This window comes from Geotrypetes seraphini, chromosome 7 (genome assembly GCF_902459505.1).
Source record: "Geotrypetes seraphini chromosome 7, aGeoSer1.1, whole genome shotgun sequence".
In the NCBI taxonomy this organism is placed as follows: Eukaryota; Metazoa; Chordata; class Amphibia; order Gymnophiona; family Dermophiidae; genus Geotrypetes; species Geotrypetes seraphini.
Window position 1 is genome coordinate 34,044,666 of NC_047090.1, and position 25,081 is coordinate 34,069,746.

The following is a 25,081-nucleotide window of genomic DNA, read 5'->3' on the forward strand; positions in this document are numbered from 1 at the left end:
CTTTTTCAAGATAATTGTGATTTTATTTTTATTTGTATTCTTTGAGGTCTTTCATATTATTATTGGAGTTCTTTCTGTATCTAATTTGTATTGTAAAACGCTTAGACCTGTCGTAAGCTCAAGTGGTATAATAAGTTTTAATAAAACATAAAATTGTTCCCATATTTCCAGCTCCCTTATTTGTTTACATTATCTAGCATAGCATACATGTGCTTATTCATGTGTCTTATACCACGTATCTCATACCACATGTGTCTTATACCACATGTGTCTCATGTTCTATATGTTATTGTAACTAATGCATATATAGGGCTTATGCCCAAAAATTTGGCGCCGGAAAAAAGCTATTCTATAAGCCGTGCTTAAGTTAGGCCAAGTTTATAGAACAGCGCTTATGCCTGGGAACCGAGACTGAATTTAGGCATGACCCTTTGCACCAACGTGATGAAAATGCCTGCGCCTAAATTTAGGTGTAGATGCCTGTTTTCTATAATTATGCGCATGCCGATCTGCCTATGACCCGCCCATTTCCATGCCCCCTTTTATGACATGCGTGTAAAATATAGGTGCAGATCCAATGACTAACTTGTAATCAGTTTTAATTATCATCAGTAATTGCTTGTTAAGAAGCCAATTATTGGTGTTAATTGGCTTGTCAGTCAATTAAATTGCGTATGCAACTTGGGTACACACACAATTCTTAGTGCTTTTTATAGAATTGGGGGGAATTAGGGTCAATTTTCAAAAGGATTTAACTGGGCAGTACCTGCTTTGAAGAGCTTATAATCTAATCAAACAAACAGGACAAGTACGGGGTTAGGCAGTTTCTCAGGCATTCTGTGGCACTTAACCAGAATAATTGGCCTTCCCTCGGTGGTTAGGTAAGGGCTGTACAGGGCCAGAGTTAGAGCAGCTAGCCAGTTAGCAGGATATTCAGTCCACTAACTGGCTAAGTGAGTGCATGAAATTGGGACAGCAAAATTACTATTCTAACATTATGTACTGAGTTAACCGGGCACTATTCTGAATATTGACTGGTGCCTGTTAACTCCTGGGTAGGGTTACCAGACATCCGGATTTACCCAGACATGTCCACTTTGTCTAGTTTTTGAAAAGCTTCCAGCGCAGGATGTCGTCCAGAGGGCATCTGCGCGTGTATGGATGCATGTGATAACAGAAAAATCCAACTGAAGCTGCAGTAAAAAATCACCAAAACGGAAAAACCAACAGAAACTGCAGGCAATGTACAAGATGCAGGCAGGATTTATTGTACCAAATTAAAATGCAGTAATATAAAATCCTTTTTACCAACCAAGGGACCCGACACGGTCCGTGTTTCGGACAGTACACCTTCGTCAGGGGTCCATGGTAAATAAGGTATAAGATATACCGCAAAGAAAAAGAACACACAAATTCCTGTGTGTTCAATTCGCTAAGGGTCACTGCCAGAAGTGAAGCGCCTCAAAAAATGACATAACACATAACACCTGTCTATGCGCAGATGCCCTCTTGATGTGGATCCAAGCACTTGAGGGGCGGGGTTGGGGGGGTGAGGCTGGGTGGAACTGGGTGGGCCTGGGGGCGGGGCCATGGATCTGGATTTTATAAACATAAACTCTGGTAACCCTACTCCTGGATCAGCACACATATTCAGTGCCAGGAGCCTTGCATGCATCAGCATTGAATATCTAGGGCAGGGGTGTCAAATGTTGGTCCTCGAGGGCCGCAATCCAGTCGGGTTTTCAGGATTTCCCCAATGAATATGCATGAGATCTATTAGCATACAATGAAAGCAGTGCATGCAAATAGATCTCATGCATATTCATTGGGGAAATCCTGAAAACCCGACTGGATTGTGGCCCTCGAAGACTGACATTTGACACTCCTGATCTAGGGTTAGGTCAGCCCCTGACTAGAAATGACTTAGCAGCCACTTACTGTCACAGGCTGATTATCACCCCCTGTGTGAATAACTGTATTAATACCCTCTATCACCCTCATTCAAATATTTACATTCTGCTTCTTGTTGACCTAGTACTTAAAATATGCCACTGTAGGAAAAAGCCATACAATTGTAGCCATATAAGTTAAAACCACTAATCTGTAAGGATGTGTGATGTCACTCGTGCTGATGTCATAATAGACAAGGTAACAATTGGCAAAACTCTGCTTTGCGCTTGTGATGACTAGCAACCACTTTCAGCATCTCTCCAAGCCTGAAGAGGTATCTTCTGATTTACAAAAGCTAATAACACTATTTATAAGAATTCTAGAATTCAATTTGGATACTAGAGTGCTATTAAGCAAAAGAAGCGAGAATTAGTAGCTTGATGTCTACTATTTCTGTATTAGAGTTGGTTAGCTTCCTCTAGCTCTGTCATAAATCCTTAAATTTACATTTATACCAGTCTGGTATAAGGACACTGGATTAGAGAGATCAAGGTGAAAATGGCAGAAGTTGGGAATGACTGCTATTTCTATTTTTATTCCACTTGCTTAAAGGTATTGTATTATTTACACTTGTTTACAACAATTAGTTATGTACCCTGTGTCATCGACAGGAGGGGTGTGCTTTCATACCTCTTAGTCAGCTTTTGTTTAACTAGAAATGAACATTTGGAAAGAATTTCTGTGAAAAAAAAAATTACTTTCATGGTCTAATCACATGGTAAATTTTGGTTAGGCATCCACGATTAGGGTGGATGCTTAACAGAATATGGCCCTATGTGCTGTGATTCTAGCCTCAAATAGACTGAACACCGTGAAATAAATCCTGAAGAACCTCTTCCACAGATGTTCGACTTGCCTTTAGTTAAACATTTTTGGATTTCTAGTATCGATTATATTAGTGTTTCTCAAATCGGTCCTGGAGTACCCCCTTGCCAGTCAGGTTTTCAAGGTATCCTCAATGAATAGGGATGAGATTGGTCTGCATACATTGGCTCCATTGTATGCAAATCTTTTCCATGCACTGAATTATATTCCCGGAACCCCTTAATGGCATCATAGTTATTTGCAGAAGTTCTCTGCATTTTTTCCCTCTACAAATCTGTCTTAACCTTGGAATTTTGCCATACTGTGTAGTCTATCAATTATGCTTTGTGATCACTTATAAACAGGGTTACCAGGCGTCCGGATTTCCCCGGACATGTCCAGGGGTCTGGATGGCTTTTCAAAACCCGGAACGGGACGGCATTTGTGAATAGAACAGATGCAACGCAGTGACGTCACGCGCACATGCATGACATCATCGCATCGCAAGCGCATGATGTCATCATGTCGCATCTGCCCATGCAGGGATGCTGTCCCGACGCACAAACAGGTTAAGGGGGCTGATGCTGGGGGTGGGGCTGGGTGTGTGGTGATGCGGGCAGAACTGGGTGGGCCTGGGAGTGTGGCAGTGGGTCCAGATTTTCCTTCAGGAAAATCTGGTAACCCTATTTATAAAGCACTTCTAATTGCATAAATATTTAGAATGTCACAATCAGAAGTACAGTTACACAGATAAAGCAAACATGACAGATATGTCAGTCATGTTTGTGCAGTTCTAAGTGTAACCCTTGTTTGTATTAGGGCTCTCTTCCTGTAGAAGTAAGAAGGTTCACCATCAATAGTTTGCATCACTGTTTCCTCTAAGTTGAACGGGAGACCGCCACCTAAAATTCTGCCAGTGGGGGATGCTGTTTCATTAGTGAGGGACAGACAATCTCTACAGAGCTTCAGGGAACCTGCTTGTATCTAGCAATTGAAAACACAGTATTGAAGCAGCACCCCCTACTGGCAGCAGTGCATTTGGAGGACTCCCGCTCAGCTTAGAGGAAACAGTAGTGCTGCAGTGTGAAAGTACTCCACTAATTCCAGCATCAGAAATCAAGTTCATGCAGTGGGAACAGCAATAACTGAGGCCAAGCTTAGAAGAACACCCCGTTTCACTTCACAACCAGAATGTCATTGCTCCAAACCAAATTAAGTTTACCTAGAGTTACCAGATTTTCCAAACGGAAAATCTGGACCCATGGCTCCGCCCCCCAGACCCACCCCATTTTGGCTAGCCATGCCCCGTTCTGCCCCAGCCCCGTCCCACCCCCTCGACCTGCACGAGTGATGTTGGACGGCATTCACGCATGGGCTGGTGTGACGGCACCGCATTGCATCTGCGCATGTGCGAATGCCGTCCCGACGTCACTCGTTGTCAGAAGTTTTTCAAAACCCGGACAAAGTGCTGGGTTTTGAAAAGCAGTCCAGATCCCCGGACATGTCCTCAAAAGGAGAGCGTGTCCGGGGAAATCCGGACGTCTGAGAGATTGGAGAAACTGGGTCTCTTTTCCCTGGAGAAGAAGAGACTTAGAGGGGATATGATAGAGACTTACAAGATCATGAAGGGCATAGAGAGAGTAGAGAGGGACAGATTCTTCAAACTTTCAAATAATAAAAAGAACAAGAGGGCATTCAGAAAAGTTGAAAGGGGACAGATTCAAAACAAATGCTAGGAAGTTCTTCTTTACCCAACGTGTAATGCACTTCCAGAGAGTGTAATAGGGCAGAGTACGGTACTGGGGTTCAAGAAAGGATTGGACAATTTCCTGCTGGAAAAGGGGATAGAGGGGTATAGATAGAGGATTACTGCACAGGTCCTGGACCTGTTGTCCGCCGCGTGAGCGGACTGCTGGGCACGATGGACCTCAGGTCTGACCCAGTGGAGGCATTGCTTATATTCTTAACCCTAAGTTTACCAACACAAAAAAAGAATCAAGAGAACAGCATGAGAAAGATGAGAAGAAAATGCAGAAATGTGTTAACTTCACACTCTCAATCTTTTAACAAATACACAGTTCTTAAGTACCAAATACTCCAAATCTAGTTGAAATCCAATAGTTAAGTTTGAGCATATAGAAGAAAACTTGGCAAACTTAACATTCTCAAAATGAATTATTTTTTTTACTTGCTCTTGAAAAGCACAGTTCACCCTTGCCTGTAAGAAAGAGGGGGGAGGGACATAAGAACAGCTATACTAGAGAATGACACGGTGGATGTTACCCGTGGCTAACCGCAAGTAGCTGCGGGTAACCCGCCAAAACGGTGGAGGGGGGAAAGATGCTCACCGCAGGTACGGGGACAAGGCCATCCACCACCCCATGGAGCGGTGAATGGCCTTGTCCCCGCAGTTAAGGGAGGGAACGCGCGCGGTCACCGATCACACGCGGCCCCCCTCCCTCCTTCCTACCTACCCAAATCTATCTATCTCCCTCCCTCCCCCTTACCTTCGTGGCGCGTTTTAAGGTTTGAGACTTGTTGAAAGCCGCCGGAGCGTATCTGCAGTTGCATGCGTGTGTGGGCAGAAGCTTCTACTCTGACACAACTTCCAGTTGCGTCAGAGGAGAAGCTTCTGCTCACACACACATGTGACTGCATGAACACTCCGGTGGCTTTCAACAAGCTCCTCAAACCTTAAAACAGGGCACGAAGGTAAAGGGGAGGGAGGGAGATGCACACACTGCGCGAGGGGTGCCGAAGGACAGTGAGGTGCAAGAGGGAAGGGTGGATGCTGCGGGGATGGAGATGGGGCAATGAAGGGGACGGCGGGGATGGGGCAGTGAAGGGGACGGTGGTCCGGTGATGGGGCAGTGACAGGGACAGATTTTTTCCCCGTGTAAATCTCTAAGATATACTGGGTCAAACCAATGGTCCATCTAGTCCAGTTTCCTGTTTCCAACAGTGACCAATCCAGGTTACAAAACATGGCAGACACCCAATTAGTAGCATCAGATACCTTGTAAGTGAACCTATCCCCATGATTTGGGAATATTCACCCTGTTAGAGAAGGCACAAATGAATCCCTTCTCAAGACTTTTTCAACTGGTGTGAGAACCACATGCTCTCCTACTGAGAAGAAAGAACTACTGTTCTTATCTCCGTTGAATACTAGTGAGTTCAGCTTCTCACCTACTTCCTGGTCAACCACACACTTAAGGAGAATGACACGGGACAAATTTTTCCCCATCCCCGTGGAAACTCATTTTCCCGTCCCCGCGAGTTCTTTTCCTGTCTTTGCCCCATTCCAGCAAGCTCCATCCTCATCTGCACAAGCCTCAAACACTTTAAAATCCTAAGTAGCCACATTCTAGAGCTCAGATTGTGATGTCATAATGCCTCATTCCACCAATGCCTAAGCTCCGTCCTCATCTGCACAAGCCTCAAACACGTTAAAATCATAAGTGCTCAAGGCTTGTGCGGTTAAGGCAGAGCTTACAGGAATGGGGCAGGAACAGGGACAGTGACAAAACTTGCGGGGACGGTACGGGAAAATTGTGTTTCTGCATGGACGGGGAAAAATTTTCCCCCATGTCATTCTCTACTAGGTAACACCTTCTGTACCTTTACCCTACAACAATCCTTCCTACTTCAGCCATTACCACTCTGAATAAATGTATGTGGTGTTTACAACCCCAGCAATGAATGACAGTTACAAGTCTACACACCTTTCTGAGCATATGAGATGGGCCTTTTCAATTTTGTCCACTATTGTCTAGTACATTATTATGTAGCATTTTATTAAATAAAACTCATTAACAGTGTGTTTATAGCTAAATGCAAACAAGTAAATGTGTTTATAGGACATGATAAAATGGTAACAAAGAAGGGATATTTTCAAAAGGATGTCCAAGTCAGAATAGATAAGAAATCCACAATTGAGAGGAAAGTCCATGGAACAATCCAGTCCCAATGCCCCGATGAAGTGGTCATAAGCCACAAAATGCTGGCCATCTCATGTTAAGATCGGGGCAACAATGCTGTCTGTGGCAGGCGCCAGGCTCTGGAATGCGCGCCTGGTATTCTGCGATTCTGGGACGGGAAACTGAACTTTAAGAAAATGTTGAAAACGCAATTGTTTGTCAGTGCCTTCATGTGCTAATGCCATTTTCTGTTAAAGCTTTCCCGTCCTGTAAATGTTTTTATGGGATTTTGTCTTTCCATCTTGTAGAATGAATTTAAAAGAAGGTTTTAATAATGATATCATTACTTAATGTTTTATTGTGTTTGTCTTGTCGAAACATGTTTAGCATTTTTAATGCGTGCATGTAATTTTGTAAACCGCACAGTTTTTATGCGGCATATAAATGTTTAAATAAATTAAAAAAATAAATTGTCGGGGGACTGTGATAACACATTAAAAATAGGTTCAGTTAGGGCTTTCAGTAGTGCTTTAGCTCTTCAAACTGCTTTGAAGTGTTTTTTTATGCTGGTGATGTGAATGGTCAAGCTGTGTTCGGGTTACCAATATTTGAGGTTTTTCCCTTTGTTGCCACTAAAAATTGCATGTTATATGGGAGCTTGGCTTGATTGTTGAGAGGTTATATAGTAGGTAAGTGATTCAAGTCGGACTAGAGACAAGCAGCTCATAACGTCCAAAATGTAGGTCCATCTTGCACATATTTGCCAGCACTAAATATGTCAGGATTTCCTGTTCAAGAATGCATGAGATGGACATTCTTGTGCTGAGGATGTTCCGTATGAACAGGGAAAGGGTTTTGTATGCTGTCTTTTTTGAAGCTAAACAATCACACTCAAAGCATTTCCCCTATCTGTCCCAGTGGGCTCAAGGTCTACCTAATGTAATTAGGGGCAGTGGGGGATGGAATGACTTGCCCAGGGTCAGAAGGAACAGCATAGGGTTTGGAACCCACAGCATCAGGCTGAGGCTATAGCTTCCCCCCCCCCTGGAATATTTGGCATATGAACCGCAAAAAAGCAGGGACAAGGAAGTCTGTTTTGCAGCATTCTTAGAAGGGCTTGAAAGCTCTGCATGTAGAGAAGTAGCCTCCTGCCTACTGTAATGGACTTTGATCCAAGGGTCCCAAGTTCAAATCTCTATAGCGATTCTATAGCGGCACCTAACACCTAAGTAGCCATGTTTGGGGGCAGAGACAGAGATAGACATTGCAGACGCCCAAGTTCTTTAGAGAATTTGTGTCTAACGATGCCTATCTCTTTCTCTGCCCCCAAACATGCCCAAGTAGGCGTTGGGTGCTGCTGGATGCCAATAGTCATGATAATGAGTTTGACTATTGGGCAGACTGGATGGGCAGGCAGAACTAACCCCCTTTTCAATGAAACCGCGCTAGTGGTTTTAGCGCAGAGAGCCGCACTGAACGGCCCGCGTTCTTACCGATGCTCATAGAGTTCCTATGGGCATCGGGAGCAGTGTGGCTCTCTGTGCTAAAACCGCTAACGCGGTTTCATAGAAGAGGGGGTAAGTGTCAAGGTGCACATTTGGTATGAAACTGTGCAAGATCTTATCTCCCTACTACATGTACCCACACCATAAACGCCAAAACCTGTCCTATACTTCTAATATATTGTAATTTACATATATTATTATTATTCTTTATTCTTATATACCGCCATACCCAGGGCCTATCGGTTGCCATGCTACTGTGCTCAGCCCCCAAATCTTGTATTCTCCTCTCCATACAGTTCAGAAGAATGATCCCTCTGCTGTTCTGAATATCTTATATGTGAATTTGCATCCTTGTTGCCCATCGTTGGCCATGCTACCGTGCTCAGTACCCAAAACATGTATATAGGAATTTCTACTACCACTCTTCATCCTTTTAATTTGTCGTTCTGTCTATCTGCTGTTTATGAAGTTGTAATCTTGGTGCTAAACCTTCTACTGTGTATGTAAACATGTAACCCATTCTGGGCTTTTCTGGGAGGACGGGCTAGAAATTTGACTAAATAAATAGTAAATAAATAAAACTGTACAGGTCTTTTAGTAACACTCATTATCAATTCATGATTAATCCAACACTATTATTAACTTTAAGGTATTTTCCCTTTCCCCACAGAGATACACAGCACTCACGCTCAAGCTCACAGTGATATGAATGTGATTTAAAAAAAAAAAAAAATACACATACTTTATTAAATTTTCTATACCAATTTTCCAGGGGAGCTCAGATCAGGATGGTGTCATGTGCCATGGCTCATTTTATAGAATCGGGTAGGTGCCTATCGGCCAATTAAAGGTATTTTGGGCAATTAAGGTTGGTGCCTAAATCAGCGTCTCTTAAGGAATCTGGCCCTAAATCCAAATCCCTTTCCCGTGCATGACTGAATTCTTGTATATGCCTTAAATATTTAAGCTTAGTCCAACAATATTGGCGCCAATGGCATCATAGAGGGAGTGTGTGGCACAGTAGTTAGAGCCATGGCCTTAGCCCCTCAGAGGTTCTGGGTTCAAATCACTAGCGCCCTGAGGTTGTGGGTTCAATTCCAAGCTACTTCCTGTGACTCTGGGCAAGTCACTTAATCCTATGTCCTATAACTTTCTCACTGTTATGCTCAAAATTAAACTTCACCACAATTGCATTGAAAGTTTCATTCGCATCAAAACTCATTTAATTAATTTAATGAGTTTTGATGCAAATGAAACTTTCAATGCAATTGTGGTGAAGTTTAATTTTGAGCGTAACAGTGAGAAAGTTATAGGACATAGAATTTGATTTTCTTTCTCATCTCTGTATTTGGGTTTGTTTTGGTGTTCAAGTCACTTAATCCCCCATTGCCCACCAAGACAGAGAGGGAAAAATTATTGAGTACTTGAATGTAAACCACTTAGGCTATATAAGTGGTATATTAATCTAAAAAATAAACATTATTATGGTTATTCACATTTAGGTATAACTCACAAGTTTAATATACAGTACTCCCCTGGTCATTCGTGGTCGGCGATTCATGGTCCCAGTCATTCGCAGTATTTTCCAACCGTGAATGACCGGGCAGGAGAGAGCATCCAGAGCACCGGCTAGTGAAGGAAATCACTCACAGTATGCTCCGACCACCTCTTCCTGCACTAAAGTCGGGCCTCAGCAATCAGGAGCTGCATGTCAAAGCAGCTCCTGATTGGTGAGGCCCGACTTTAGTGCAGGAAGAGGCGGTCGGAGCATACCGCAAGTGATTTCCTTCACTCGCCGATTCTCCGGTTGCTCTCTCCTGGCTCTCCAGCTGCCCTCTCCTGTCTCCCCCGCTAAAAAACGTATTTGTGGTTTTTCAAGATTCACGGGGTTTCCTGGAACGGAACCCCCACGAATATCGGAGTACTGTACTAAACATAACATAGTAGATAATGGCAGATAAAAACAAAAATGGCCCATCTAGTTTTCCCAGTAACATGGTTGCAGGTTTTCCCCCCATAGCTATCTTTAGGGTTGTAACTGTCAGTTACCTTTGTTGGTGAATTTCTCGTAAAGAAACCCCTCATTGCACTATTGAAGATAATAAAGAGACTAATAGAAGTTTGCTCGTGGGATTAAGGCAGGACTACTCAATTCCAGGCCCTGAGATCCACAGGCAGGCCAAGTTTTAGGATATCCACCATGAATATGCATGAGAGAAATTTGCATACCACAGAGGCAATGCAAGCAAATCTCTCTTATGCATATTCATGGTGGATATCTGGAAAACCTGACCTGCTTATGGACCCCAAGGCCAGAACTGAGTAACTCTGGATTAAGGTGTCTGTACGTATACGTAAAAATAATTGTTGAAATCTATAATAATGATTTCATGATAGAAGTATTCTGAATATGCATGGTAGAGGTTAAGCAAGTTTTAATGCTGAATATACAGTAAGCCCCTGATTCTACAAATGGTATCTAAAGTTAGGTTCTTAGATTGGTATGTCTAGTCGATCTAGGCACCTAACATGCCTCCCTCCCCTCCCCCCCCCCCCCATTTTATGAAGCTGCATTAGGCTTTTTATCACTACCCACCGCAGTAAAAGCTCTGATGCTAAACTAAACTAAAGCTTAACTTTATATACCGGGTCGTCAACCTAAGGAAGCTCGACTCGGTTTACAACAATTAGATAAAAACTAAAGAAAGCAATAGCAAAAGTTTTAAAGAGATTAGTTTTCAAAATGTTTGACAAAAAGAAAAGTTTTTAGAAATTTACGGAAAGATTGGAAAAAAACTGGGGCTCCTCAGAATTAAGGGGAGTTCATTCGATAGTTGAGAAAGTTTAAAAGCCAGAGATTGACTGAAGATCTTAACGCCTTTAATTCCTTTTATAGAATTCCAATGAATGTCGGAGCTAATACCGCCACAGCCAGTGATTTAAAAAAAAAACCCTAATGCAGCTTCATAAAAGGGGACCTTAATAAGTTAAATTGGCTCAACCAGTACTGATAATTGAAAGCACCATTAAAAAAAAATTAATTTGCTGGTAGGCGCATAGATTAGTAGGTGCCTACCTCTTTGAGGTAGATATCTACACCAGTGTCTCGCAAACTTTCCGAAGGTATGGCATACTAAACTAGGGGCCACAGCTCAAGGGCATCTGGAAAAGCATGGCCAATGAGGGGGGAGGGGTATGTGCTGGAAGAGAAGAGGCACGAAGAGGAGGAGAGGCACTGGTGCTGGCTGACTGCCTACAGAACATGCCTTTCACCGCTAGAGGTACACCATTTGCGATTCACTAGCCTACACTGAGGCACCTACCAGCATCTATACAAAAAGTAGGCGTAGCTGGGGCAGAGTTTTGATACGGATTGCAAGGCACCGCTAGGCTCCTACCTTAGGCCAATAAAACCCAAATGGCAGTGCGCCTAAGGATTTAACACCTACTGTTGCCTAAGAACGCTTAGGCATTGCTAAGCGCGGTTCTATAAATGGCGTCTAGTTATTGATTGGCAGCTAAGTGCTATTTACAGAATCAGGGCCTAAGTATATATTGTACCCCTTAATAAATAGACTGTAATAATACTGTGTGCATTTTCTACTTTTTTATGATTTTATAGGGATCCCATTGTCGATTCCGTCATTGTGAAGCAGCCCTTGGCGGTGAAACCGTGTGCTCATTGTGGAGAGAGGGAACATGTGTTCGCCCTCTTTGTAAATTTAGGCACATGGAAACACAGGTAGAAATGAATCCCCTATATTGGTTCTAAGGTAGAATTGTCATGCTATAATTGTTGATTTGTAGCAGTCAGGAAAGGCACACCACTTATTCTTCTACTTGGTAGCATCTTGCACAGTAGAAGAAATAATTGGTTGGCATGCATCCACCAAACAGAACATTGCATTGCATATTAAGGGGTCCTTTTGTTAAGGTGCGCTAACCGATTTAGCACATGCTAAATGCTAAGATATCCATTATATTCCTTTAGGCAACTTAGCATTTAGCGCGTGCTAAATCGGTTAGCACTCCTTAGTAAAAGGAGTACTAGATGTAGTCAGGACATACCATACAGTAGCATGGTTTTAACGCCAGCTGCAATGGTAACAGTTCCAACGCTCATAGGAATTCTATGAGTGTTGGAGCTGTTACCGCCGTGGCCGTGGCTAAAAACTACGCTAAGGTTTTGTAAAAGGTAGGGGGACAGAATATTGCAGATTGTTTAAAAAAGATACTTAGATTTAGTTCATGTCTTTTCATGGCAGCTCAAGGTGGGTTAGGTTCAGATACATTAAGAATTTCTCTTTCCAGAGGTTTAACGATCTAAGAGCTAGGCTTAGTAAGTAAGCCCAATAAGAATGTTAGTAGTTCTGTAGACTTTAGTTTGGACCTGAGGGTGAATTGACTTGCCTAAGATTACATGAAGCATCCACAAGATTGGAAGTCTGGGTTCCCTGATTCTCAGGAAAAAAGCGAGCAGCAGGGATGACCAAGGTATCCAAGCTGGCAAAACTTGGTCATCTTTGCTCATTTGTTCCTGATTGACCTTGTGTGGAGTTTGTCCTTCTTCTCTCTTCTTTTTCATTCCCTGATTCTAAGCCATCGTTCTTATCGCTAGCTTACTTCTCTATAGTAGTTTCATTATTTTGGCTGCAATCAAATATAAGGTCTAAGATGTTTTAAGGACAGTCCCATCTTGGTCTTTTGGCTTAGAATATTAGATGTAGAGGGAAAGAGTGATGTGATAATATCCTTCCAACTCCTTGCTCTCAGGCCAAATTGAAAGGATTTAAACTTCTTGTAAAAGAGAGGTAAACAGCAAGTACCGGTATTTCAATGCTTGTTCCGTCAAGTTTAGACATCACTAGGACTTTATGGATTTGTGTTTTGTTAAAGCAAACTCAAATCTTTAGATGCTTGCATCTTTTTTTTTTTGCCGATGATGTTACTGAAGGTAGGGGCAAATTTAAGTGGTGGTGTTAACTTTCTGACCTGATTAATCCCATCCCTTAACCACTTTCCAGAGGCCCTAAAGGATACCCCCTCCATTCCCAAATGCCCATGCACAGCCTCTGAATTGTCTGGGCAAGAACAATACCCAATTCATCTTGTCCAAACAACTCAGTAAAGTCAAAGGCGACTGGAGGGAATAGATTTTTAGATGTTGGATGGGGACAGGGTTTGTTGACAACTGACAAGGCTATCAGATTGTTTTTGAGGTTGGGGGGTGGTAAAGAAGGATCTCTGGGAAAATGGAAATGAAAGCTACTGAGAGAACTTGCATTAGAACAGAGCTTCTACATAGATTGTTCTGCCTACCTGTTGGAAGAGGTGCCCCCTAAGATATGTTCTTCAAGGGTAGAAGTACTCAAAATAATTTGTAGGTACCTAAGAAAAATTAAAGGGAGAAATCAGTATGGGCTACCATAAAGATGTGTCATTATACCACCAGTAAATTGATATATTGCGTTTTAGACAATGTACTTCAATAGAAGGTCTACACTCAACCACTCTTAAGGGAAGGTTCTCCTTAACCACCCCTTAATGCCTTCTATTTTAGTAGCTCTTCAGGCCCTCAGAAATGCCCCTAAGGGTGAAACATGTTGGCGTACTTGTCCCTTGCTGTCTACCACCTAAGCTAAGTACAAACATATTTACATAACCTAGTAAAGTTGATGGTTTAACTTATCCCATTTTGAGTCTAAAATAATGTTTAAAAGTGACCCGATGAAGAAGAAGTGCGTAAAGCCAGGTGTTATGAAATCCTATTGAACATTTGGTGGCATTTCTGAGGGCCTGAAGGGCTACTAAAATAGAAGGCATTAAGGGGTGGTTAAGGAGAACCTTTCCTTAAGAGTGAGTGTACCACCAGTGGCATAGCGAGAGTGAGCGACACCTGCGGTGGTGGCACCCCTCCCCATCCTCTTCCCTGCCCCCCCTGCCCCACACACATGCTCCTTCCACATACCTTTTAACTTTGCCTGCGTTGGCTTCGGCGTTCTCTCTGATGTCACTTATTAGGTGCAGGTCCCGCAGAGAGCGCCGAAGCCGACCCGGGCAGCAAGTTGGTGGCTGCTCTCGCTGTAGTTAAAAAGGTACGGGGCAAGGGAAAGGGTGCGTGGCAGGGGAAGGCGTGAGAAGGGAGGGCGGAGAGGAGGAGGGGTGCCGGTGCCCCAAGTAAGATGGCCCCCAGGCAGACCACCCCCCTCCCCTTACGATGACGCTGTGTACCACTAACCCCCTCTTTTACTAAGGTGCGCTAACCGATTAGCGCGCGCTAAACGCTAATGCAGCCATAGACTAACATGCATGCGTTAGCGTTTAGCACACGCTAAATCGATTAGCGCGCACTAATTGGTTAGCGCACCTTAGTAAAAGAGGGCCTAAGTCATGATGTTTAGTACAGGTCCCATTATATGCAATGAGACCTAGTTGGTATTTTTTTTTTTTTTAGTTCAAAACTTTATTGATTTTATGATAATACAAACAGCAAAACACTACAATGTGAATATGCTTCAAGAAGCATAAAGTATACGAGAGAAAAACAACACTCGTCTGCTATATCAAATCACATAATAAAGAAAAAGTTATGCTCATAGGAGGAGGAAGGAAAAATGTATTAGTATGTCTTAATGGTTGTCCACATTGATAACTTCCCCCTTCAGTTTATCAAAAATGAAGGTACTTAAGTACCTCTCTGAAAAATAGCAGGAAAGATAATCCTCCTCCTTCCTTCAGTTTATGATATTCTGATACTGGGGGACAGGTCACAGCAGCCACTTAAAATTACATTGGGCTTACCAATCTCTCAAAACCACCAGAGCATACAAAACAAATATTTAGTGACAGAATTCTAATTGAATTGCTGCTATAATTAATGTGACCATATGTCCTGTTTTGAACGGGTCCGTCCCATTTTTAATCCTCTGTCCCGTTGTCCCCACGCACAGCTTTGAGACGCCGAAATGTCCCATTTTCAGAGAGAGCATCCCGAAGCTGTGCATGGGGACAACAGGACAGGCGATCACAGAGCCTGTGCTCTCTCTCTGCTTCCCCCACCACCGACACAGCAACAGGAACAAGCGAGGCGAGTGCAGCGACTGCACAACGATCGGCTCAGAAGCCTTCTCCCCAACGTCAATTCAGACGTTGGAAAGGAAGTTCCGGGCAAGCCAGGCAGCGATTGGCTGACCCGGAACTTCCTCTCCAACGAGAATATTGAGAGTCTGCTGTATTTGTTTATTTTTCCATAGTTGTTACTGAGGTGATATTGCATATTTTAAAGTCATCACCCCCCCCCCCCGAATATAAATGATAATTAACATTTTCTCTACATACAATGTGTTCTGTGGGTTTTTTTTAAATTTTATGGTTACCATTATGAATTAATAAGATATTGTGTGTACATGAAAAATGAATGGAAGAAATTGGGAGCGGGGCTAGGGCGGGATTGGGGGCAGGACTGAAAATCAGCAGATGTCCCGTTTTGATGAAAAAAAATAAATGGTTCCGTTAGCTATAATCAATTTCACTTATGCCTTGATTCCGAAAACAGTCCATTGTATTTTTCTTTCTTGTAGAAGCCATGTGGCATAGTTCCGTGTTTTTGGGAAAATCAGCCCTCTGGCTGTACGAAGATCAGCTGTTGCTTCCATCACAGCAAACCTCGTTGCATAAATGGACTTTTCTTGCCACCCAGTGGCAGTAAGTATAATTCTGCCTTTACAAAAGCAAAACATTTGAGGTCCTTAAATTATAAAGTAGCTGAAATCTTTGGAGGTGGAAGAATCCTGTACCTACATATGAGAACTTCTTTGATTGTATTTTAAAGATCAGAAGTGGATAAAGCTTTGATTTGAGAAGTATGTCAAATTTAAGGACTTTATTTTTGGCCAGACAGTTATGATGATTCCTGATGTGGCCAAGTCCACACAAGTTAGAAGGAAAGCCTTTTAAAGCTTAGGCCAAAAGTGGCGGCTGTTGGAAGCGCTCTGGCCCGGATTCTATAAAAGATCCAGTGGTGTAGCAAGGATGAGAAGTGCCCGGGGTGATGGTGCCCCTCTCCTGCCCTCTTTTCCCCCCAACCCCCCATCCACTCCCTCCCTGACCCCTCCTGCTATGCGCACGTGCACGCCCCTTCCCTTCCCCTGTACTTCTTTAATGTTCTCAGCGTGAGCAGAAACCCCAACCTGCTGCTTGCACCAGCATTAGCTCTCCCTCTGACATCACTTCCTAGGTGCGGGTCAAGGAAGTGACATCAGAAGAAGAGCTGACACCAGTTCGAGTTGCTGCTCGCACCGCGAACATTAAAGAGGTATGGAGAAGGGAAGCAGTGTGCACATGAAGTAGTGGGGGGGGGGCAGGGAAGGAGGGAGGCAGAGAGGAGGACGGGTACTGGGACCTCTTTAACATTCACGGTGCGAGCAACAACCCACTTCCTAGGTGAGGGTCCAGGAAGTGACATCAGAAGAAGAGCGGATGCTGGTTGCTGCTTGTGCCTCGAACATTAAAGAGGTACAGGGGAAGGGAAGTGGTGCACCCATGCTTTAGTGGGGGGTGGGGGTTGCTGGCACCCCCACCAAAAGGGCACCCAGGGGAAGACCATCCCCCACCCCCTACTGCACCACTTAAAAGTTGCCTACAGTTAGGCATCTAAATCAGTGTGCCTAGCCAGTCTAGGCAGCTACAGTAACTTATCCCCCTCTTACAAAGCCATGCTAGCGGCTGCTACGTGGCAAAAGCCCCAAATGGGCTTCAGGGCAGTTACCATAGTGGCAGTTGCTATGTAAAAGGGAGGGGAGGGGTAAATTTTTCTAATTGGCTTAATCAGTGCTGACTGTTAAAAGCCAATTTGAAAAAATTTTTAAAAATTTATTTGCCAGTAAGCATCTACCACTTCATGGTAGGCTCCTACTCTGAGGTTCCCATTGTCAAGTAGGTGTGTTTAAGGGCAGATTTGGGGTGGAATATAGGCGTGGCTGAAGAACCGTTTGCTTGTGGGATCAAGTGTGCCGTTGAGAGACCGTAGTGTGGAAAAAACAAAGCAGACCGTTTGTGGGGAGTGGCCAAGATGGCGGCATGACTGGTGTCCTGCAGGCGAGTCTCCGTCCAATTTTCCCCTGAATTATGCCTCAAACAAAACGTAAGTGCTCAGTTAGGTCAGTTCCTCCACCGGCTAGAACTTTGACGCCTTTATGCCAGACTGTCCTAGACTTTGCCAACAGAGCTCCTCTCTCGTCTGGACCGCGAAGCTCGCTGGAGTTTGGGCGCTACTCCTGAGCCGGAAGTTTCTCTCTCACCTCCAAATCCCACAGTTCCTCCATGTCCCATGGCTGATGCGTCTGCGCTTCAGAGCGGCCCTGATACCAAGGCGGTTGCAGGTGACCCCTCTATGGAGGAGAGTGCAATGGAGTTTGGAACGGCTGGTTTTGAAAGACAACTAGGGGCAGAAGGAATTTTGCTGACCCCCGTGGAGGTAATATTGCTTGACATCTGGAAAGTGCTCCAGAGGTTGGAAGGAACTGTTCGGAAGACTTCTGATGAGAATTCAACACTTCTTAAAAAGGTAGACTCTAACTAAGGGCAACCTTTTACGAAGCTGTGGTAGTGGCTTCAGTGCACGTGACTTTTCATCACGCGTTAACCCCTGCACTAGCCAAAAAACTACCGCCTGCTCAAGAGGAGGCGGTAGCGGCTAGTGTGTTAAACCGCTACCACGCCTTTGTAAAAGGAGCCCTAAATCTCTAGAGCAGAGGTGTCAAAGTCCCTCCTCGAGGGCCGGAATCCAGTCGGGTTTTCTGGATTTCCCCAATGAATATGCATTGAAAGCAGTGCATGCAAATAGATCTCATGCAGATTCATTGGGGAAATCCTGAAAACCCGACTGGATTCTGGCCCTCGAGGACCGACTTTGACACCTGTGCTCTAGAGGATATTAAAATTGAAAATGAATCGAGTTGGAGTTCTTAACCAAGAAATAACTGCTCTAAAAGTTGTCAATGAAAGTTTAATTAAGGACAAATTGTTAATCCACAGGAAAATAGAGCAATTAGAAAATTATAATAGATGATTAAATTTGAGATTCTTAAATTTCCCCAAAACACTGGAAATTTCACGCGTATTACAGCAATATAAAAGGGATATGAACAGAGATAAAACAGCTATTCCTCCCTTAAATAAAATTTATTATTTGCCTGGCTCCAAAAAACAGATAGGGAGGGAAATACCAGGAGCTACTCAACGAGTTGTAGAACAACCACTTGATCTGGGAAATTTATCGGAAATTCTAGAAACAACTACACCAAAAATTGATGAGAGATCTATCTTGCTTGCTTCATTTGTACTTCAGCAGGATCTTAATGCTGTAATGAAGTTATATTTCCATAATGCTCAGACTCCTTTCATGGGACAGCGTATTTGGGTTTATCCTGATGTTAATAAAGAGACACAAGAAAGGAGGAAACTATTTCTACTTATGAGGCAAGAGATGAAGGATTTGGGGGCTACTTTTCAATTGGCATATCCACATAAATGCCTCATTAAATATTTGGGGACGAAATATCCTTTCTTTGTTCCAGAACACCTCAGGAGCTTTCTAGACATGAAAAAGATCAAGACACGGACAAGAGGTCATAGCCTGAAACTGAGTGGCAGCAGGTTCAGGACAAATGTCAGGAAGTTCTGTTTCACACAACGAGTGGTGGGCGCTTGGAATGCTCTCCCGGAGGAGGTGGTGGCAGAGGCTACTGTTCTGGGTTTCAAATGCAAGTTGGATGCACACCTTCTTGCAAATCATATTGAGGGATACGGGAAATCCGGGTCTCCAACAAGGAGCACCTAAATGGGCCTCCGCGTGTGCGGATCGCCGAACTAGATGGACCTTGGTCTGTTCCGGTGAAGGTGTTTCTTATGTTCTTATGTAAAAAGATCGTCACGGAATAAGTGGACTTTATTATATACGAGAGGTGCTGTTCATGTTAAAGCCAATTCTTGATTATTTTCTTACCTTTATAGTATCAATTCCCTAATTGGACCCCTCCCCCCTATGGTTTCTGTACTGGGGTCTAAGAAGAACTGAATTTGTTTCATTGTAAAAATCATATGCTTGAAAAATTTATTTGTTCATGTTACCTGCACAAGTTATGATTATGATTTCAAATAAATAAATATTAAATTTAAAAAAAAAAGAGAGACCGTGGTGTGTGCAACTGGAGCTGAGACAGTTCTTGGACTGACCTGGAGGGCCCACTACTACTTTTTTTCCTCAGCTAAGTACTTGGCTTTTTTTTATTTTTAATGTTTTTGTGTTTTGTTTTGTTTAACTTTGTGGCACACTGCTGTGTGACTGTACACTGGTGATTATACCTTACTCTACAGTTGGGTGGGGGTTCAGGTTTTTCTCGGACTATGTCTGAGTTTTTTTTTATTGAATTTCCCACCTAACATGAAAGAGGAGCCGATGATTAAGGACATGTTGCCTTATTGGCTAAAAGTACCTGACTTGTAATTATATATTAAGTCAGTGTGTCTGAGGCTCGTTTTGACTAAGTTGTTGTGTACAGCGACAGTTCAGAGAATAGTGACTTTTTTTGACTTAGGGCTAGACTTTTTAGGGTGCGCTGCATTGCCGCGCGTGCTAACCCCGTGCTACGCACCAAGAACTAATCCCAGCTCAATGCTGGCATTAGCGTCTAGCACACGTGGCAGTGCAGCATGCGCTAAGCGCTCGCTAAAACCACTAGCGCAGCTTGCTAAAAGGAGCCCTTAGACACCTTCATTTAGGCCAGGGGTAGGGAACTCCGGTCCTCGAGAGCCGTATTCCAGTCGGGTTTTCAGGATTTCCCCAATGAATATGCATGAGATCTATTTGCATGCACTGCTTTCAATGCATATTCATTGGGGAAATCCTGAAAACCCGACTGGAATACGGCTCTCGAGGACCGGAGTTCCCTACCCCTGATTTAGGCCAAGAAAACCCTAGCCTACATAGCAATGCACCCAGGGTTTTAATGCTTACCAGCAGCTAGGAACACCTCGCCACCACTAGGCACGATTCTATAAACAGTGTCTAGCGGTTGATTGATCATCGCGCTGAGCGGCGCTTAGTCGTTTATAGAATCAGGGCCTCTGTTCTTATGTTTTCCCTGCGAGAGTGTCATTCATTATCAGAGGCATAAATATATCTTTTGGGTTCCACTTGTTGCACTCATTTTTTTGTGAATAAAGTTGTCTCTTCTTGAATTTTGCTGGTGACCTGTCAAACCCGCACGGGACCTTGCCACACCAACAATCACGCGCCGACAATCCCGCTCAGGACTTCTGTGCGTTGCCTAAAAACTGTTCCTATTAGTGCTCAGAGGGGGGGGATCCCCCCCCTACTAAACTCACAACTGTTCATGCTCACATTGGGTGCATGTGGGTGTGGGTGTGGGTGTGGGTGAAACCCCCCCACTATACTGAAAACTACCGATTACCCTAAAAATGAAGGAAAATGGCAGTTTCCAGTGTAATGGGGAGGGGCAGACCCCCCCCCCCCACTCACAGCAGTAACAGGAACAGTTTGAACAGGGTGCGCTTAAGTCTTGCACGTGATTGTCGGCGTGCCAATGGCCTGTGTGCTTTCGATATGGAACCATAACCACAACATATTTGCATACCCAAAGATCACAGCCTGCAAATGTTTTCAGTTATGGCCCCTCAACTGTGGAACTCACTACCACTGCACATTAGAGAAGAAAAAGATCTTATTTCATTTAAAAAACTTCTAAAAACTTATCTTTTTAACGACGCTTTTAATCTTTCCTCTTTTGACCTATACTCAGTTACATTAAGTTCTGATTTTTTACCCTCCCTTTCGTTTTTTTCTTTTTTGTTTTTTCTCCTTAACGAATTGTAACTTTTTCCCTTTACCCGCCCGACTCATGTCTGTCTTGGATTCGTAAGTCTGAAGTTACTTTGTTAGTCCTCTCATCTTTGTTTTTTATGAAGTTGTACATCGCTTAGCAAACCGAATAAGCGATTCATCAAATATTAATAAAAACTTGAAACTTTTTGGACAGGTCCTTTATGTTCCAAGCAAGTAAACAGCAGTCCTGGCTGGGTAATTACATCAATGGAGTCAGACTGACCTTCGGCGCCTTCCGGAGAGCAATTAAAACCGTACTGTTTGACAAATTCATCTCCTAAACAGAAGCCTCACTACTTACAAAGTTATTTTTTCCCCTCTGTCAATTCCTGTTTAATATGTTGTTCCCTCACTTTCTGCATTTTGCAATCCGTTGATTGTCCAGCATTATTCCTTGGGTTGCTTACATGAGACCTAAATTACATACTTAAGATTCATATTTTCCTTTTAACTATTTCTTGTTAATAAGTTATACCCTCACTGCTTGCATTCTGTAATTCGCTGACTGTCCAGTTTTATTCTGTAATTTCGCTTTATTCTGTAATTCGCTTCATTCTGCAATTCGCCTTATTGTCCAGCTCTACTCTAAAATTCACAGACTGTCCAGCTTTATTCCTTGGGTTGCATACAAGAGACCTATACTACATACTTAAGATTCATATTTTCCTTTTATCTATGTCTTATGTAATAAGTTGTACCCTCACTTCCTGCATTCTGTAATTCGCTGATTGTCCAGCCTTCTTCGCTCTGAACTGCCTAAAAGTCATTCGACTGTGGTGGAATAGAAGAATAAAGTTATTATTATTATTATTCTTGTATTTCTATACCAGTCTGGAAATAGGGGTTTGATGCTTCATAGTGAACGGTGTGTTTGATTTATACTTCTGGATGAGCTTGTTTCTTTAGGCTTCTTCTCCCGAAGTGGGGTTATAGAAGGTCAGTGGAACTCAGATTTCCTTTGTTAGTTTCTCTGAATTCTATAGGTATTTTTGTGGATATTGACTCTTCCTTTCTTGGTTACGTTTACAGGTTAGCAAAACTGAGAAATATTTCAATAAAAAAAGAAATAATAAGTAATGGGCGGACTGGCTGGACCGTTCAAGTCTTTATCTGCCGTCATTTACTATGTTACTATGTTCACTTAGGTATCCAGCATCACTAAGCATTACTAGATTCCCGGTTGTTAGCTGTCGGTCCTGGGAGGTGCCTAGCAGTGTCTAGTTTTTTGTTTGTTTTTAATGGCTTTTAATGGTGCAATAATTGATCACTTATTTATTGTACAGCTTAAAGCCAATTAAAACAATTAAGGCTGTCTTTTACTAAGCCAAGGTAGAGATTTCTACCACGGCCCAGAGCGTTAAATGCTCCAACACTGCTTTAATGCTCATAGGGGTTATATATTTTTAAATAAGTAATGCTTAGGTTATCACACACTAATAGGTAAAATACTACAAGTTGCTTTAACATATTTTGCGATAACCTCTTCACATGCACTAACTCCATGTTAAAAACTTAGTAAAAGGGATCCTGTATTAATTAAATTGATTGCATTGTAAAGGCTGATCTGTACACTTCTCCCTCCGGATTTGCGGGGGATAGGGGCAGAGCCGGACCGCGAATGGCGAAAAACCGTGAATATCCGGCTCTGACCCACCCCCGCCTCCCTCCCGCCTTCCCGGCCTTACCTGGTGGTCTAGCGGGCTTTCGGGGCAGGAGCGATCTTCCTACGCTCATGCTCCATGCAGATCGCCATTAGGAAATGGCTGCTGTGAGTTCCTGTAGTCTCTCGAGACTACGACGGGAACTCCCTACAGCTAGTTCTTAATGGCGATCTGCACGGGGCAGGAGTGTAGGAAGATCGCTCCTGCCCCGAAAGCCCGCCAGACCACCAGGTAAGGCCGGGATGCTGGGGGGAAGACTTAACGATGGCTTTTTTTTTTTTTTCCCCTCCCCAAAAAATCGCGAATATGTGAAATCACGATTGCCGAAACCGCAAATGGGGAGGGGGAAGTGTATTGGCCACTATGAAGATGGGATTCTAGGCTAGATGGATCACTGCTATTCTTAGATTCCTGTGTTCTTATTGCATATCTCTATCTCTAGATACCAATGTTAAGACAGAAACTCAGGAAGGGATTGCAGCTGATCACACAGAAGATTCACAAAAATCTCAGGAAAGCATTTCAAGACCCGTTCATCCTCCGTTAATTATAACAATCAACCTGGATGATGAGGAGGAGGAAGAAGACAAGGAGGAGGCAGAGGAAGAAGAAATCAGTAAATATCCATTTCTAACTGCTTTCATTTGCGAATGATTTAATTTGCTGCTGGTAGCCACAAAGATTATGTCAAAGTGGCAGACACGTATGCAACCTCCATTTTTTTCTCTCTATTCCGAAATGTCATCCGAGTTAATTAGAAGGGTATTTGCCCCGGGTTTAAAATTACCTATATTTTTACGCTGGGTTTTACTAAAAAGCGCTAGAAGTTTTTAGTGTGGGCCGACAAGGTAAATGCTCCGATGCTCATAGAATTGAATACTGATATTTCTGCTACTGTGTATCCCTATATTGTTTATAAAGAAAGAATATTGTAACTGGATACATTCTATCAAATAAACTTCTTTAGTAACATAGCAGATAAAAGTTGTTACAAAGCTGTAGTAAGCACTGTGGCCCTTATTCTGCAAAGTGCCATCCTGATTTTAGGCAGCTGTAGGCGTCCTACAGCTGTCTAATCAGCCACTCGGGATGCACGCTTTTTAAAAAAATGCTCCCCAGGCTGGCCGCCTATATTGAAGGCACCTCCGGGAGCTTAGGGAGGCACGCAAGACGCCTAAGGGCCTTAGGCGAACCTAGGCGGCCCTATGAGTCTCCCTAGTAGATGAAGAGACGCTTAAAATGTAGGCCAGCAAAATCGGGGTTAGTGTAGGCCCGATTCTGTATAGGACACCTCTCCCGGGCGTCCTATACAGAATCAGGGCCTGTGTGCTTACCATAGCAAAAAATGGCATTTGTGGGGTGCGTTGAGGCACCCCAGGGTAACTTTGCCAGGTGCTCTTGCCACCCATGCACTAAAAATATAACATTTATTATTTGGTGCAGGGGATGTGTCTGGGATGGAGAAAGGGACATCCTGTGCTAATTGGTTTGTGCAATCCATTGCAATCCCCCCCCCCAAAAAACCCCAAGACAAACAACCCCACGGCAAGTATACAGCAAAGAAAAAGTGGAGAAGGGACTGTTAACATCAACCTGAGATAAAATTGAGTTTTATTAAGTACAATCATCTCTTAAAACCTGGATCTGGAAGGATCTGAAAGATGAACTGATTATCTCACATGTGTTACATTTAGGGTTACCAGACGCCCGGATTTCCCCGAATATGTCCTCCTTCTAAGGACATGTCCAGGGGTCCAGACGGCTTTTCACAGACCGGCACTTTGTCCGGGTTTTGGAAAGCTTCCTGACAAAATCGCATCGGGAGGGGGCATCCACGCATGCATGGGCGCATGACATCATTGCGCTGCGTCCGCACATGCATGGATGCCGTCTGGGGGCAGGGCAGGGGGGGCAGAACAGGGCATGACAGAGGCTGAACTGGGCAGTCTTGGGGGGCGTGACCATGGGCCAGATTTTCCCGAAGGAAAATCCAATAACCCTAGTTGCATTTTAATAGATGATTGTACTTAATAAACTCAATTTGATCTCAGATTGATGTGCGCAGTCCCTTCCGCGTCAATTAACGCCATTTACAACATTTAAGTAAGGCAGCAGTAGGGCGCCTACCATCCATTTGGATAATTTGGGCCCAACCGATTAGCACATGTGTATCGTAAACTGTGTGCTGCGGCACACTGGTGTGCCCCGGAAGAATCCAGGTATGTCCCGAGATGCCAGTGAGGAGGGGAGGTGCTGGCTGGCTGCTTGCAGGATGTGTTTCTTGCTGTGAGAGGCATTTCCTGTGCCTCTCTTCCTCCCATAGTCTGTTATTGAGAA

At 43.5% G+C, this 25,081-nt stretch overlaps 1 protein-coding gene across 1 annotated transcript in view; it reads left to right on the top strand.

The window, feature by feature from the left end:
- Window positions 1-11,823: 11,823 nt before the first annotated feature.
- The window catches only part of C7H12orf50 (chromosome 7 C12orf50 homolog), a 73,985-nt gene continuing 60,727 nt past the window's right edge, over window positions 11,824-25,081 (top strand). The window contains exons 1-3 of the mRNA XM_033951819.1: window positions 11,824-11,921; window positions 15,760-15,883; window positions 23,187-23,337. Coding sequence (XP_033807710.1) covers window positions 11,910-11,921; window positions 15,760-15,883; window positions 23,187-23,337 — 287 coding nt within the window. The 5' untranslated portion in view covers window positions 11,824-11,909. The remainder of the gene's footprint in view (window positions 11,922-15,759; window positions 15,884-23,186; window positions 23,338-25,081) is intronic.